We start from the raw sequence: 17,569 nt of genomic DNA on the forward strand, positions 1-17,569 counted from the left end.
TGGTACACTCGGCGATGCATTGATGCATATTCCGTATATTTACTCTCCCACCACGACATCCCGTGAACTCCCATAAAACCTGAATGGTGCAAGGGTCGTTCCTTCTTGAATGGTGCGGGATTATCTCGTGATTGCTAATGCAGGCGACTATCGCTTAGGCCGGGGGTCAGGGGCGGCCAGGTTTTTGCATGCACATAGTTTGAATCTGAAGATCGTGCTCTTTGAACTCAGCCGTAGACGACCATCGTTGGCTCGGTGTGCTCCAATGGCGGCATTTAATTACAACTTTTTAAATTTGGCGTTTAATCCGATGAAATTTAGAACGCTAGAAATTAATTGATAGCTGGCAAATATGACCACCCAGGTACAAATGGGACGTTAATAAATGTCACTGTAGGTAACGAGCACCGACCATCGCGGAAGATAAAAACCGGCTAGCGCCTGACTTTGAACATACTGCTGGTTTCAGAGAAGTTGTTTGGGGCTAAAGTAGTTAGAATACTCGTCCTAATTCGGAAAGGAACGAAGATTGGCATATTGCTACCGACATTTATTCAGAGTTATCAGGAGTTATGTTACTTTCTTCAGAAGTTATTGCCCAGATTAGCCATCGCTGTAAGTGAAATGCTAGCCAAAAGATCCGCGCTTTGTAATAGAATGCACTACTTGAGAATACGTTTTCATCTACTTATTTATCTTCATTCCTTCAAGCCCATTCAAACCACTTTTTCAGGATTGTTTCATAATGCTAAGCCGAAAGATTCAAAATCACATTCGAGTGTCACTATCTACGATTGGTCGCAAGAAAATACTATCTTGTTTTTTCGCCTCACTGACATTTTTGCCTCTCTGTGGCTGTGCGGCAAAACCAGATAAAAATTAGTTTACATCTGACAGCATGCTGTGAAGGAGAGGCAGGTATGGTTTTTTTTTTTCGCTTTTCGAATTATATACCACATTATGTATCATCCGTTATGTACGAAGCGGCTGAAGTTTCTTCATTGAGGATCTTGATTACGAAAGCCGAACTGTGCCCCGCTCACGACTGTTGATGGAAATGTACGAGGAAATGTTTCCGAATGTGATGCTTCCCGTTCAGAATGAGCGCGGTCTGCAGTCGTAAGAATTGTGACAGACGACTGGCATGCGTTTCTGACATCGCCGCGTCTATTTTTTTTTTCTTCACCCAGATGTCCGAAAATTCAAATATCGGTTTTCATGTCTCAACTTGCCTATCTAGATGCCTGACTAAATTCACAACCACGTGACAATACTCAGCGTTAGTGCTTGCTATGCACACACTATGGTGGCACTGGTTCGTCGATACCTACGTAAAAACCTGCGCGTTACTTAGACACAGCTTGGCTATAATTTAAACCGATGTGGCTCTCTATATACTAAAAAAAAATGTACAAGAAAAATACTTTTTTGATTCTAAAGTGAAAAAAGAAACAGGAGACAAGCATTATTTTTGAGGAAATCTTGAAAGTATACCAGCGCATCTTGTATGCCACATAATAAAAATTGGTACCTCCTTAGAAATATCGATTGTGTGTATATCGATGTAGACGAGCGCAGGTCACGGACATGAGTCAGATTTAAGGACCTTAATTAACGTCTAAGTGTGCATAATACAGAGCTAGTTGGTCAGCACATAGCATCGTCCTTGTCTGTGTGTCTTACTTTTGTGTATCACTGTCTGTTCAGCTGCGTGTGTCGTTGCGATAGATCAATTGCCTTCGGAATCCGCGATGCTAATCCTGCCATTAGTTTACAAGAACCTCAACTCTGCAGAACTCAACTCGAACAATAAAAACCGCAATTTATTCCCTAGTTTACAAGCTTAGAAAGCCCACATGAATACTTTTTTGCTGTATACCCAGGTGTCTTTCAGTCTCTATATGTACACTCTATGTAAGTGCATCTACAAGAAAAAAAAAAAAAAAAACGTCGCATGGAGGTGCATTTAGTAGTAATAGCCGCCTGCGTCAGGCGTCAGCTTAGTACTAGCAGCCAGAATTATACGCATGCTCTCAGTGTTTGTGTGTTTAACTGTTTCTATATGTGGCGGTGGTCTCTGCTTCGTTTTCGCGATATGCGGAAGATACTTGTGGATATTTAAAGAGTGAATTAGCGCTTTTGCTCAGGTGTTGTGTAATCGAGTGCAATGTTTTTAACGGATTATTTAGTTTATATTTTATTATCCCCAACACATCATGAAAACAAAAAAGAACATTTGTCCAAAATAAGTTTTAGCAAACAAGAAAGAAATAGAGTCGCAAGCCTCAATTGTGGTTTCGCTTATTGGGTTAACATCCCAAAGCGACTCAGGCTATGCGAGACGCTGTAGTGGAGAGCTCCAGAAAAGGTGTACTGATATCGCGCAGCACATGGACGCCTTGTATTTCGCCTCCATCGAAAAGCGACTGGCGCAGTCGGGATTCAATCCCGCATTCCTGGGCACAGCAGTCGATCGCACTAACCATAGCACTAGCGCGGCGGGGCAGCCTCAACTTGTGCCAGTAAATTTGTAATTGGTAGCCTGACCAAAATAGAAGCCTCTCGAAGGAGCTGGATTAGCATCCCTAGGTTAGATTAAGTAGGCACATAAATCATCCTTTTGCTTAATGCTCGCTGCATTCTGCCCTTTCTTTCACAGTTACCTCAAGGAAAAAGGAAGATTTCTTACTTCACAGACATCTCGTTTCGTTTAGCGTTTCCTCAATGGCCCGGAGGCATTGCGTAAGGAGAAAGCATATTGGTTTCCATACGGCGAGCTGCGGTGAAAGCCGGCATAGCCAATGAAAAAGGAGCTGAAAGAGGACTGCAAAATTAACATGCATGACAAGCAAATAATAATATCTGTGTTCCACGCAGGATGGCTCAACTTTACAGACAGGAAGATAACAAACTTGATATTAGGTGCACGCGTAAGCGATGATTGCTGTAGGCGATGAGTGGAATTCGTTATAATTTTTGCTGAAGCGATGCCATTAGGTAACGAGTGCTTCTTAATGATAAAATATTCTTTTAACCTTCTTGCGAAATTCAACAAGTCTGGCTCATGACCAGCTCGTCGTCTACTTTGTGGCGCTCTGTGCCCCGTTTGCAAAAAAAAAACAAAAACAAAACAAAAAAAAAAAAACAAGCGTTGTGGTTGAAATTTCATAAACAGAAATGTCAGCTAGGGCATTAAGAAGCGTTGGTGCTTCGCAATATACAAAAGTGCACGTATCAGTGCGAAGTGCGAGAACGTATGCACAAAATAAAAGGCAGTGCTGAATTAATCCCTAATTGTGTTTTGAAGCAGGCTTTATAAGGTCTTCGTGCGATGCAAACAACTCTATTCTTAATCTTGTAGTCGGAGCGACCTACCACATATTTCGGTGGAATGAAATAAAATTTAAACGGCTGCGCGAATAAAATATAAACAAAACCTTATTAGTATAGGCAATAAACACAAGAATAGAATCTTTAGCATGCAGGCTAGAAGGGTTCCATTTCTGGCCTACGTCCTAACTGTGCTGAGCTGAAGTTTGGTGTTCTACAAGAGCCTTGGATCATAAATATGCTATGAACATGTCAGGACTTCAGTTGAGACAAAATCAATCACGAATAAATGGGACAGTGCAGCGTCAAGCATGTTATAGCCAAGATAAAACCTGGCGGGGTCATTCGTTTCACCAAAACACGAAAGCATCGCTTATTTTAGGCATTAAATTCTCGCGCACTGCTTTCCCCCTTATTCCCTCACTCTTTGGAGACGTCACTAAGCGATATACTCTATATTTTCTGTCATTTATTTCTTCGCTCCGTCGGGAATGCCCAAGAAGGAATATTAAGTTACCCGCCTCCATTAACAACATTCATCGTGCCCATCCGGTTCCCCTGTTGCACTGCTTCTGCGCATCAAGGCTCTTTGCGCAGCAAAGTATCCTTTACAGGCAGTAACGACATTCATTTTCAAAGATGCGCCTCGCTGCCAGGAATCCCATTGGTAAGTCTGAAAGACAAGGAAGCGTGCAAACAATATCATTGAAGCAGAGGATGGGAGGTGTACACTAATAGACAGCAGCAGTAGTGGTGCTATTGATTGAAAAAAAAAAAGATAATAATAGTTTTACTTGTACTGTACATAAACGAACTTTTTATTTGCCTGGATTATTTTGTATAATGGGACATGGGGGGGGGGGGGGGGGATAACTTGATATATTTTACCTGTAATAGACTGTAATCAGCCCATTTAAGCTGGCTGTGAAGAGTCTGTATTATACTCTATACTTTTATTTTCTGAGGCTAATTTCTTGAACGTGCACGGATTCGCTTCTGTGCAGGAACACACAGTACATACATAATATTTAAATTTAAAACGCGGAACTAATGTTTGTTGCATTTAAGTGCTCTTAACAGTAAAAGCTAAGCTGGCATCTTAATTTACGGCCTAAGCCAATTCATTGAATAGTGAAAAAATATTTCTTCTCAGAAGGGAGACATACAACCGAGAGCTAAACAACCTCCCGCCATGCTGGGCGCACAATATGCAGTCATTAATCACTATGCATTGACGACTAATTCACATTGGACAGCAGGCGAATACCCTAATTATTCATTCTTATTAGTCCCAAGATAAATGCGAAATTCCTACAACGCTGGCGACAGTGCCCTCTGCACTGGCGCCGGCCGACTGCACGTTTAGATTGCGTCTTCGATGTCAAGTCGAGCTTTGCATGCCAAACGTGACAGTGTCTCCGATTGGTAAGCTTTAAGTAAAATATGACTCAGTCATACTACGCCCACACAAATTGGGTGTGGACAGGTGCTATATCAGGCCTGTTAGGGTGACGTGGATATTTGAAATTGAAATTTCTCGTCATAACGGCAGAGCGTTCCGGTCTATCGTAGGCCAACGTACCGCAGGACACACTGTTAAAGCCACGCGATTGCCCCTGACACTGTTGCTGCCAAATAAGAGGAGATGAGTTTGGTTTGGTAAACGTTCGGGCGTCGCTCTAGGCGTACTTTCATCGCTTGCCTTTCTTGGTATGCCGCATGTCAACAGGTAATTATTGTGGCACAACAATGTGGGGCAACCCATGGGACCAGTTATGTTGGGCAGGTGTTGGTGGCTAGATGTTCTGCTTTTCTTGCATGTACAGTTATTTTCTTTATTTAAGGCATTGCAGCTTTGCTCTTGAGGTGGTGAAAAAACACTAACCTCTTGCCTACAGTGCGGCGAAGTACGGCGCTGCGGTGTTAGTTATTCTCCTTCACTGAAAGTTTAAAATAACGACATAAGATACATTGGTGCACTGTTTGTCTGCGTCCCGTCATGTTAACACAACACGTGTGCATAAAGTTATGCCGCGAATAAAAGATGTAAATATACTGATTACTTTGCTTTGTATTATGGCATGAATAACAGTACAATAACAGCATGACTGCGCACTATTCACGTACTGCAGTCGATCTTCTAACAGCATTGGTGTCAAGCAGAAATATGCGCCGATATGGCTCGACAGTGTAATGAACTATATACGCGAAAGCATTTACAAAACATTCTCAATAATTAGGAACTGATAATTTATTCATGAAATTAATAATCGTCGCAGTTCAAGATTGGAATGAAAACAATCAAACAATCCACTGTGGACATTTTACCAAGAAACTGAAGAATGGAACGTTTCAATTCTTTCAAGTAGAAAGAAGCAATTATTGCATTTTATGCCTACCTGACAGAGCGTAAGTTCAAGGAAGAAGTTAACACATGCAAAAAAAGAAGAAAAAAAGAAACACTTTGTGAACAATCAAATCACTCTTAACTATAGTCCTCCGCTCTCACCCTTTATTTGAATGCAGTTTTGCCGCATCAGATAAAGCTCTTTTTTTCTTTAGTTTTTATTTGCATCTTGGTAAGGTCTGCGCCTTATGGAAAAAATTGCAAACAGTTCTTTTCAATTGCTTCACGGCATTTCTTACGGCTCAGAAAAGAGCCTGTTTAATATATGCACTGTAAGAATACCAGTCTCACGCACAACCATTTTATTGTTGGTACAGGCAATACCTGCCTTGACATTTCGTCGTGCGTAACGCGATAATATGCAAGCGTGTATTCGTTTGTCGTCTGCCAGGCGGTGTGAGTTTCGTACTCTTTTCACCAGAGTCCTAATGAGTTACGAGGGCTTGTTTCAGTTCTCTCTCCACCATGTCGCACGCAAGGTATAGAGCCCCGAGTGATGAAAGAACTTGGCACAGCGCGGTTCCCCTTACTTTTCCGACTTTACTGTTATATTCTTCCTCTCTTTTCGACCGCTATGCCTCCCCGTAAGACGTTGACAGCGTAAACAACGATATCGGCTACTCGGTGAAATTAACGATCCTGCGCGAAGGAGAATAAACATACTTTATCGCCCCTTCCTCCTTTTCTTTTTGTCTTTCCTCTGCCGTCTCGTTTTGTCAGCGTCTGACGTCGGGCAGTATTCACGGTCGGCGTGACAGGCATCGCCAAGTTTTCATTTCGTAGATTAGGCCCCTTATCTGGAGACGCGTCTCGCTTGCGAGCCTGTTTCCCCTCCGCGAGAAGCATGGCGGCGGTTGTGGCGGCGCCCCATATCATGCATCACGACGCCGGTGCTAGGGAGCCCCGGTGCTATACGGAGCCCGCGCAGATGCCTGGGGCACGCGCGCGCGGCCCCAGCGCCGGGTCAAATGGACGCGCAGCCATCGGCAGGGGCTTCGCAGAAGCGCCGGAGAGTCGACACGGGCCAAAACGTGCCGTGGTTTCCAAGCCTCAATTAGTGGTCGTAAAAGTGAACAGCAGAGGCAGGCCTCGCCACCGTCGCACCGCTCTCCTCCAGCAGGCCTCCCAAGAGTGGGCCAAAGATTGCCCCCTGAAAGGCAGCCGCGACAGCTGCGCCTTCTCGTCCACAAAGCGGCGGCAGGCATCCGGGTGAAATGACTCTTCCTCTCCTTGCGTGGTACTTAAGGAAATGACTGCTGTTTCAAAGCCCCCTCTTCACCAAGTCTTACTCACGAGAAAGGGAAGTACATCCACAGGATCGTCGACACGATTGGAACAACTGCTATTTGAGAGAGAACTAAGCGGATAGAAAAGAGAAACAAATAGCAGCCAGAATAAGCCAAGGGAAAAAGTGAAGGCGGGACTGAGCGCTCGGGACCCATTTGCCGGACTGTACCATCAGGAGTAATAGTAGCCGGCCTGCGTTGCGACCTCGGGGCCAGGAATAAAGAAAGCTACGCCCCGTGGCGACTTGATCTACTCAAGCCTGTTGCCATGTCGGCGCCGGAGTCTGGAATCCCAACTTTGGCATTTTGGACACGTGTTCTGCGAAACGCACAATTAAAACTTCGAGGACGCAGGAGACCGTTTGAATCAATCACTTTCAACAAATTTTCTTTTCAGTTTTCTTTTTTTTTTTGCAAACGATCCTGGATAACAAACGTGTGTTTTTTAATATTTCATCAGAATATCTTATTCGCTTTACCTAAATAAACAGCGCTATCCAAAAAAGCTTTTATATTCTTCATCTAGCGAGTCTTTCCTTTTACCGAATGCACAAAGTCTCTGGTACCTCTTAGTGTTTCTTTGTATACCGTGCTCTGCAGACTCGGGCATATTTTGCCATTTTGTTGCAGCTTCCTCTGGGTAAATATCGTTGCCTCAACAAGACCATTAGTATTATTTTCAACGTTTCGTTTAGTTAAGCTGAACGCATGCAGAGAACCTTGACTGGGGCGTTTTCTTCCCATTATAATACGCCTTGGCCCGTCTTGCGTGAAGCGCGACCGCAAAATAAGAGGAAAGATCTTGCTGTATACCAACAGAGCGCACTCAGTTCATCCACCTCATCTTATCTGCATCTACTAAGGCAAGGTCGTACTTATGTACGGGTAGAAGTGAGCGAAATTCACTCTTGCAAACGTACTTCTAAGCTTGAGCTTGAAAACTCGAGTTTCTTAGAGCTTTGGTTATCGTATTTCTTCTTTCTTCAGCACTACTCTCTCACCTAGTACGAAAAATAGGAAAATTACGGCGGAGAATAAGCTCAAGAGACGAAGAAGGGAGTATTAGCCGCGGAGCCCAAGAACCAAGAGTGTGCATGGGCTGCACACAAACGTTAAAGCAATTAGTTGAACTGGTTGCCACTGACTTAGCAAGATATTTATGATCACCACTTAAATGTCCGACTAAAGCATTACACGACGAGCTTAGCGGCTGTTCTTTCACTTTGTGTACACTATTCATCTCCTATATTGCTACTACGAATTTGTAAGGTTAGAATGAGATAGAACATTTTCTTTTTCCTGTCGATCCTCCCAGTTCACCTTACTACTGCTAAAGGCTCAACACAAGAAGGCCGTCCCTACGGAGCTTAAGGCAGAAACTTACTGTTCGCATTTAATATCTTTTAAGGCGAAAGCCTTTATTACCTCATCGCTGTCAGCAAGTATCACGCTTTTGCGGCGGCTCTGATTGGTCGAGACGGGATGACGTCATGGAGGTCTCGACCAATCACAGAGCACCACCATAGTAGTCGCCAATGCGTACCTTATATGGCCATGTGGCAATCAAGAAGCAATTACTAGTTAATGAGCAATTAATAAATAATTACGAATAACTATGCTTGTCTAATTGCTAATCAATGCGTAATTAATTAAAATTACTAATCATCACTTTTTGCGTAATTAATACATCAATAAATAATTATAATTGATGTCCTGTACTCGGTAAAATCAACAACACAACAGTAAACGTGGAACAACTGCGAAGATACAAGGAGCGTGATCTCGTCGCTGCCAAGCAGAATTCACGGAATAAATGCACTCGCAGAATGTGAAAGAATAGTCGCTCGCTTTACTCGTAGCAGCATTCGTCGCTACAAGCGCAACAGTCGCGTAGTAGAATGCAGAACTCAGGCTTTCGCCTTTCATCACTTAAGTCGCCAAAGTGTCGTCAAATTTTTTATTGGTGACACAAAAGAAGGACAGCAGGGCCTTTAGTAGCGCACACAGTAATTACTTTCTAAACATTGTCTCAATAACAAAACTTGAATGACTATTCCAGAAATAATATTTTCGCCATAGAAATGGGTTCACCGAGAGCTCTACATCCGAAAGGGCAAATCCGGAACCAAAGTATCGGAATAATAGTTAGCGGCTTGTGTTACGGAGAAGGTTTCTAACATGAAAATAATTTTGTACAACATGACCGCTGCGGCGACCCCAGTCTTTCGAGCATCTGTCGATTTATGCAGGAAGTGCGGAATTCAATGCCATGTGCTTCTGAGCACCCGCCGGTAAACAGCTTGCACGAGCTTGCCTGCTGCTCAGCCTCTCTGATACAAAGTGCTTCAAAATTGAGTGTGTGCCATCCCCTTCTGTAGAAGAAAAAAAAAAAAAGGGCACCCCGGGCATAGCACCCTTTGGCTAAAAGCTGCCATTGCGTCGTTAAATCTTATCAGCATTTGTCGTCACTAATTTTAGTCTCTAAAAATGCACGTCCTGTCTCAAATAATTTTTTAGGTAAAATATAAATTCCGCAATGCACTTCTTGTAACAGCGATTATATACGACATGTCAGTGCACTGCTACGGGCACTTGTTAAAGAATGAAACGTGATGGGCTGAGTGAGCAACTTCTTTCCCTGGAGAGGAAGTTTTGAAACAGCGGTATATGACTGCTGGGAACACTCGCATATTTTCGAGCGTCCCTTGAAGTTTTGAAGCCTCAGTTATGGTTCAGAGATCGCCAATGACCACGTATTTTGATTACTGTGTTTCATTTGTTGACGACTGTACAAGCCCTGTTTCTATAGTTTAAAAAGTTCAATAGATCAATACGCAATACGTATTTTTTTAACAAACTCCTCAAGGTAAAGCTAATGGGCTGGTAGCAATATTATAACGATGCCGTAGAACTATACTTAACATAAAAAACAAACGTACAAAACTTTATCATACAATAACAGGGCAGTGCCTTTTTTGCCTAGCTTTTGTCTGCCGTTCCTTCTGCGTATATTAGTAGCATATTAGCGTGAAATCTGACCAAATTACCGGACTATTCTTTTTTTATTTCAAGGGCAGAAGGAACCGATGGCAAGAGCCAATGTGGCCCTAAAATGAGGACAACTGCTCACATAAGCGCAATATATAAAGATCTTCCATCTTCTTCTCCTCTATGTCTTGTTCTTGTTTTATTTGTCCATCTGCTCGTTATTCTCTTCCTTTCCTTCTTTCTCCTTTTCAGCTTTCTTTTTCTTTTTAGATAAGTAGAGAAATGAGCTAGCAATATATAACATAGTAATATTCTTCACACCTTTGGTGTGCCATCTGCTGGAACTTGTTCTTACCAGCATGGCAGGGCCGTAGCGTTGCTTGCAGGCATTTATCACTCGCTAACCACATTTTCTGCAGTGCAGTGAAAGGCGTAAAACATTAAACGCCGTTTCTCTTTTTAATTTCTTGTGTGCTAAATCAAACTGACGCAAACTCATACCGTCGTTTGATTTAAAATCGCCACTTCTAGCCGCGCAGCCCACGGTTTGTAAGTAGTATGGGCTTCTGCGCTGGCGCGTCATTAACACTAGGACATATATGCTCGTGGGAGCTATGAAATCAGTGGACGACTGTCTGCAGTGCTAGACTGTTTCGGGGCTAGGACAATGGCGGGCGGGCGTCGCGCTCTTTCCGTACACTGCGGTGTCGCTTTGTGCCCTGGTCTTTGCCTTTAGATTTTAATTTTGCTTTGGGATGAAGTAAAAATATTTTGTCCTCCAGGACTTATTATCTATATCAATATAGGTTTAAGCCCATTCTACATAGCGGTACAGGGAGGGGCTTTAATATTTTGTACCCTTTTAGGTCAGCCCCAGCCTAACAATAAAATGTCCTCTGCCTTCCGATTTCAGTTGGTCGCAGCTGAAGTGCTCCAGAATTCGGTAACGCGTGGCCCGGCTAGCACAAATTTGCTTTCTTCTTCTTTTTTTTTTTTTTGCTATGACCTGATATTAAATTATTAAAGAGAAGAATGATGCCGTTGAAAAGAGCTAAGAACAGCCCCCCCCCCCCCCCCCCAGAGGATACATTTTCATGGGTCTGAATTTGAAAGCTTCAATATATGCCTAACACGTGACAGAATGCAGTTTATTGGGGAGTGATCAAAACATCAGACCACCGAAAAAAAAATATCAAGTCCCATTCTTGTTGTTTGGGAAGAAATTAACTTCGGGCGCTGAACGCAAGCTTGGTGCGAAGTCGACCGATCATTTTAGAAATGGTGGCGGTTGCATACGCCCCTCATTACTATGCATTATTTGCCATCTGATCCGGCATATTCATGGTTTACTTTCTTGCATACAAAATGAAACGCCGTATCAAATTTACTGCAGCAGAGCAGGTTATAAACAAAGCGTCTAAACAACCGAAACGACCTCGGGGAGTCAGCCCGGATGTGCTCGCTACCGCGACTATCGAGCGCTTTCACAAAAATTTTAATCAATACCTTCGCCTCTTGAAGCTCTAATCTGGGCATAAATAGCAGCGGAAATGGCGAGGTTCAACGGTAGGCTGCACGCTTCATCATGTCGTATATTCACCCGGCTCATCTGTCACGCCAATGCTGGCTGATATTGGGAACGAGACACTTGACAGGGGACGCACTGCTGAAGTTCGTTTTCTCTTTTTTTTTTTTTGCTCTCGATAGAAACGTGGCTTCCTCGTTCCCCCCCCCCCCCTCCCCCCTCTCTTTCTCTCTGTTTTTTTTTTTTCTTCGGGCGTATGCATTTCCGATGCCGCTGGTGCGACAACACAGAGAGCTATTTTGAGATAAGGGAGGGGAACCTTTGTCACCGCTCTTTCTTTATTCTTTTGACTTCCGAGTTCTGCTTGACCCGACATACATACAGGGAGCTTTTAAAAAATTGCTGGGTAATAGGCAAGCAACTCACCACTCACCGACAATGTTTGCTTCCCTGTAGGGCGCTCTCAAGACAGACTAATGACAATGCAATGATCCGCTGTGTGTTTTTGCAAAGCAGCAAGAATGATGTGAGCTCAGGGACGCAGCAGGAAAAAGTAGCGTGCGCAGTCGTTGTCTCTGATCTGAGTATACGGGAGTGTGTGTGTATATATATATATATATATATATATATATATATATATATATATATATATATATATTTATTTATTTATATATATACACAAACGTGTCACCAGGGTTTATTCGCGAAATAAAAGTATATCAATAAGTCGGTCACCTTTCCAGCCAAGAATTTTATTACTGTTGGTGACGAATTCTTTTACTCAATCCAGCCAGTCATACCAGAAGATGACACTACTGACGTCAAAGAATATTGGTACTAAGCAAAAATCAGAAACCTAACGCAACATTCGCATCCTAGCCGAATGGTTTTCTTTGCTCTGCATGAGTCAGTGACAGAAGTGGAAGAAAACGAAAAGGCAGGGAGAATACATCCTTCGGCGTAAAGCCAGGTCCCTGCAGTACGCATTTGCAAATCCACGCACATTCAGGCAGCATGCAGTCTGCGTGCAATCTTGCCGAGTATTGCGGCCCCTTCCCGCCTCTCTCCTTGATTGAAACTCACGCGACTCTAGATCGCCGACACCCTATCGACCGGCCCGTGCCAATTAAACGGGCCTGTTTTACGCCTGCCTCGTCGCTCCGGAGACTTAATCCGGTATACCTTTTCCTTCCACCCAGCCACGGTCCTTGCGTGATACCACCGCCCCTGGTCCCAAAGACGGACTCGCCCCTGCAAGTTGTCGATTGCACCGTGCCCAACAAAATGGAGCCAGGTTTACGACCGCAGAGGCTCTTTCCTAAGCTCTACGCCGCTGGAAGACAATGCGTTTTCTGATACTCTATTTTGTCTACTTGCACCGTCCGGCCGCGTAGCCATCTTGTTCAATCTCGTTACATTCGTGGCTTGACTGCCGACCTGGGATTGGGCCCCTGCACAGAGTCACCGGAGAAAGGCCGTCGAATAGAAAAACAAAACATGTGCGCGCGAAAATAAAAACGAAGAGGCGAAACAAGCGCCGGGTCAAGGAGTTACTTGCGCTGCGGGCAAGCTTAGAAAGGATTGTGTGAGGGAATAAGAAAGGAAAGAATCGTTTCAAAGTTGCGGCCACCGCTGTTTGTAGGCGTGCATCCTTTTTCTCGTAAGTTCTTTTTTTTTTTTTATGCCTCAAAGTTCTACAACAGTCCCGAGGAAGGGGGGAGGGGGGAGGGGGACGCTTAATTTTGTAAAGTCTATCTCCGCGCGCAAATGTGCTGTTTGTTATCACGGCGTTTTTCTTCTCAGCACTTTAGCTGGCGCTCTGAACACGTTGAAGTTGTTCAGTAACGACAGCGCCATGCGTTAAAAGGAAAAAACGAGGTTATTCCTTTTTGGCTTTGTAGCGGGAAGGGCACCGACGGGCTATAAAAATCCCAACTGAGTTGGGAGTTACGAAGGCAGGTTCTCTCGTTCCGCAGTGGACGCCAACAAATAAGGTGCTGGTGCTGTTGCACATGCACACGCACGTTGTAGATCGTGTACTCAAACTTAATTATGCAGGGTTCTAATCACAAGTGGTGATTTGGCCTGTCCGCTGTGCGCTCTGTTGGTGGTTGGAAAATAAGTTTCACTAATGGGCACTTTTAGCTCGACGTGTGCGCAACGCTGATCTGCACACTACGATCTTGCCACGGCGTGGGCCGTACCGTCAGCGTGCACCGCAGGCAATTCTTCTTCATTTCAGGGACTAACTGCGTTGCAACGACCACCCATCCTTATTGTATATATACTGTTAGCCTGCTACAAATTATCCCTCCTATATAAGTGTTTCTCAGAAGGAAGCTGGAGAGCAAATAGAGTTGCAAGCGCAAAAAAGAAAGTTCTGTTGTTTTTTTTTGCGGTGAAACTCAAACCGCTGTCTCGTCTATAAGGGACTGGGCGAGCTTTCTACTACACTACGGCGGCTAAAACCCATAAAGCCTTGCGAATACATGAGTTAAATGTAGCCTGAAAAGGGGGTAACGGTAGCCCAGTCGAGATTTATCGAATGCATCCCTAGTAGTGATGCATAGTGTGGCTGTTGTACCGCCGTATGCTTCCACGGCAAGCTTTGATAAGCCTTAATAAACATGCCCAGCGCACTTGTGATGTCATTCTACGCTAAAAAGAAGTGGTCGAGCCGTATACGGGTAATGGGTACCGCTCTGCTTCGCAGCCACCGCTGCTGTTGTTGTAGCATCGTTTACTCGGCGCCTCCCGGGGCCGTACAGACATAATCTTCTTTCCTGGCCACAGGTGTGTTTGTCTATTTGCCGAGAACGGTGGCATCGCTCCGGGCGGCATCGAGTGCATGGTGCCGCGGAGACGACCGGCCGCTCACCACTTCCCAGCACAGCTTCGCTGCTAGACAACGTGACACCGTTTACTTAGAACAGCGAAATGAAATTACGTGTGTCTTCTACGCGCACCCCCTAACTCACCCCGTGCACATTTGGAATAGCATCGAACTTTCAGTTGCAGATCGTTCCGATGCCACTAAGCCTTTCTTTGTGGGCCTCCGCACTGATATCGGCGGTGCACTTGGTCGTGAACATGAACAGCCTTCACTTACTGCGCAATCTCGCGGACTACAAAAAAGGGGCCATAATTTGCCGTCAAAATTTACGAGTAACGGCAGAGAACAGCAAAAGAACGAGGACTGTAGGAAGAGTGCATTTCATTCCATTTGTCTGTCTGTTCCGTCCGTTCGTTTCTGGGGACTGACCTGTATTGTTACTCCCAATTGAACGAAAAAGCTCACAGTTTACTCCATAGAAAATTTTAATGAGCTGGAAACCTCAATTCAAGTGAAATCGCGCCCGGAGTGAGCAGCTGGAGGCCACACTGTCTGCAGGTTCACTTAGCCAATAACTTCATGTCACAGCGAAGCTGCCTCTCCTCTCCTCTGAGAAGCGTGAGAAAAGGGATAAAAGAAAGATGGAGTGGGGTCGGAAGTGGGCGTAAAGCCTTTAGCGAATACATTAGATGGCTTTTGTTATGGAGTGCTAGTGCAATATGCTTATATCCTGCTGCGGGGGTTTTGCGGCCCATTTAATCCCTACCTACCGACTGTTGTTGACTGTTCGCCAGTCACGGCCACATATCAATACTGGTTGAAATAATGTGGTTAGACACAATTTTCTTTCATATCTACGCCTGCACTATGGCCCCAGTGCATATCTTAAAATGGCAGCATTACTGCCATGAAAACCCGTGTGCGTCAAACTACACTTGGGCAACACTGAATCGGCTTTCTAAGTACTCTGGTAGCACGGTACAAAAAAAAAAAAAATGATGGCAGATGAAAATACAGCCGGTGCAAAATGCATATTTTCTTCTTCTTCTTTTTTTTTTTTTTTTTTTTTTTTTACGATGCCTACACTGGAGCTTGGAATGAATATTCTCTGAATCCAGGGCTTAAAGTCAGGGAGGTCGCGGGGGATCTGAGGCCCCCTAGTAATATTTAAAGTATAAAGACTGCTTGAATACAAAGTAGGCAACCATTTTTTGTTCTTGTCAGGGGTGTAATCAGAATTCTTCTCTATCGTTCTGATAAATTTCACAATGAGTATTAATAGGAGCCAGTAACACGTTTTCGAAAACCAGAGATGGCGAAAAATAATCATTTCTCCCCTTTGTAAAAACAATTTGCAAAACAGGCAGCCAGCCGCTTTTTCTTTTTCCCTCTTTATTCCCTTTCCACCAGTGCTCGAATCACTACAGACCCCTCCTCCGATGGAGCCAGACTTTAAGCATTGTCTGTATCCACAGGTCAGACCTATCTAGAAGCCCGACCAATGTGACCAGCCTTAAGCCGCTAGACGTAGGTGTGTAGCTGCAGTCAATGAGCTGTAACGGCTCAAAATAAGTGAAACACTTGGCAGTTTCCAGTATGGTCGCTTTACAGAGAAAAAGCTTGTACGTAAACATCTACGTAAAATGTGAAGTATGCGAAGCAGAAGCGCTTGCTTCAAACGTCTCACGCTTGGCAGCGCCCCACTATCCGCCGTTGATGGGCATAGCTATGTTCGGTCAAGCGTAGTGCTTAGCAGCGCGCAAAAGCGGCCGTAATCGTGTTATCCTTCAGTGCTTCGTGGGCTCCCTTGACTAGGTAGGAAAAGTGTTTAAGATAACGCTAAACTGAAAAACTCTACGCTTTGTGACTCGTTTTTATGTTTTGAACCTTTCTATTTAAAAATGTTGCGCTTCTCCGGTAGCATAATTTTTGTTTTCTTAATTTAGCGCCTCTAAACAGCTGCTGCTAATTTAGTGCCTCTCATTAACCAGCCAGTAGGAGGTAACATATACTTGCTAGCTCAAGGTGACTGCCAACAGCACTGTTTAAGCTGTATTGTATTAATAAACACTTGATTTTCTTTTACTGCATTCTCTCATTAGGCATGAGGTACTGCACACAGCTTCGTCCAGCTAAATGAGCAAGGCCCGATTCCACGTGCATAAAAAAAAACACTTTGTTGCACACGCCAATGCGTTAAATTCGCCAGCATACTGACAATGGTCGAAATTCATTTGATGACCACGGAGGTTATCTCTTAGTATTTAAGTAAAGGCCCCCAAGACGACGCCGTTCTATGAAACTTAATCTGCCGCACCTCTTAGAAGCCCCTGAAAATGCGCGAAAGTGATTTGTGAAGAATGCCATATGTGAAGAATGTCACAATTCCGGCGCCTCCTAGTGAGCGCTCTATGACTGACTGACTCGAAGGCTATAGACTGCACTTGCAGGACAATATATTGTCGTGACGCTGTAACTAAGTCGACCCGGCCTTCACTTGATAGCGTGCAGAGACTCCGGGTTGATGAAGGATTGAATCTTCGAAGTTGGTAAAATACATACAAGCAGGTTTAATGACACTTTGAGAAAACTTATTTACATGAAAAAAAGGGTATATCAGCAAAATGGCAAGCGTTAAGAGTTCATAGCGAGAAGCGTCTGGATGAGCCGTTTACCCAGGGCTCAGAGCGTCATTTCATGCTCTGCAACGACCTTAAATCCCTTATGTCCAGCCCCTCTCCGAAGATGCTGACCAATCAGTTCCAGGGCTAATCCCTCAGATATCGGCAACCAATCGAACACATCACTGCACTGATGGTCTGATGCACTGACTGGTCCAGTATTGTTTCGTCGGGTGTGATCATTTGTTGTCGGGTAGAGCTTGGGAACGGCGAGGAGGTAAATTTCGATTCTTCTGCAAAGATCCGCTATGTTGGTTCCGGCAAGTGGATTTCCTTTTCAGAAACCCAAGTGTACGTGCGCGCCACGAATACTGCTCCCAGCATTGTCCCTTTCCGGCAATTGCAACTCTTTCCTGCATTCACGGGAAATCCTCTAATGACCATAATCCTCATGCTCCTTTCTTCTCCTGTACGTCAGCGGACGTGTCACTCCGATCGTCTCCTTTGGACAATAGGCATTCCTCACTTGACAATAGCGCCTCTCGACGGGAAGGGTCAACAGTTGAACAAAAGCACTTC

At 44.3% G+C, this 17,569-nt stretch overlaps 1 protein-coding gene across 1 annotated transcript in view; it reads right to left on the reverse strand.

The window, feature by feature from the left end:
* Window positions 1–3,852: 3,852 nt before the first annotated feature.
* Window positions 3,853–17,569, reverse strand: part of LOC146203288 (uncharacterized) — a 56,840-nt gene continuing 43,123 nt past the window's right edge. The window contains exons 2-3 of the mRNA XM_084588652.1: window positions 5,216–5,270; window positions 3,853–4,003 (exon numbers count right to left, since the gene is read on the reverse strand). Of these exons, the coding sequence (XP_084444778.1) occupies window positions 5,268–5,270 (3 nt within the window). The 3' untranslated portion in view covers window positions 3,853–4,003; window positions 5,216–5,267. The remainder of the gene's footprint in view (window positions 4,004–5,215; window positions 5,271–17,569) is intronic.

This window comes from Amblyomma maculatum, chromosome 1, assembly GCF_055883805.1.
Source record: "Amblyomma maculatum isolate TAMU_Amacu chromosome 1, ASM5588380v1, whole genome shotgun sequence".
In the NCBI taxonomy this organism is placed as follows: domain Eukaryota; kingdom Metazoa; phylum Arthropoda; class Arachnida; order Ixodida; family Ixodidae; genus Amblyomma; species Amblyomma maculatum.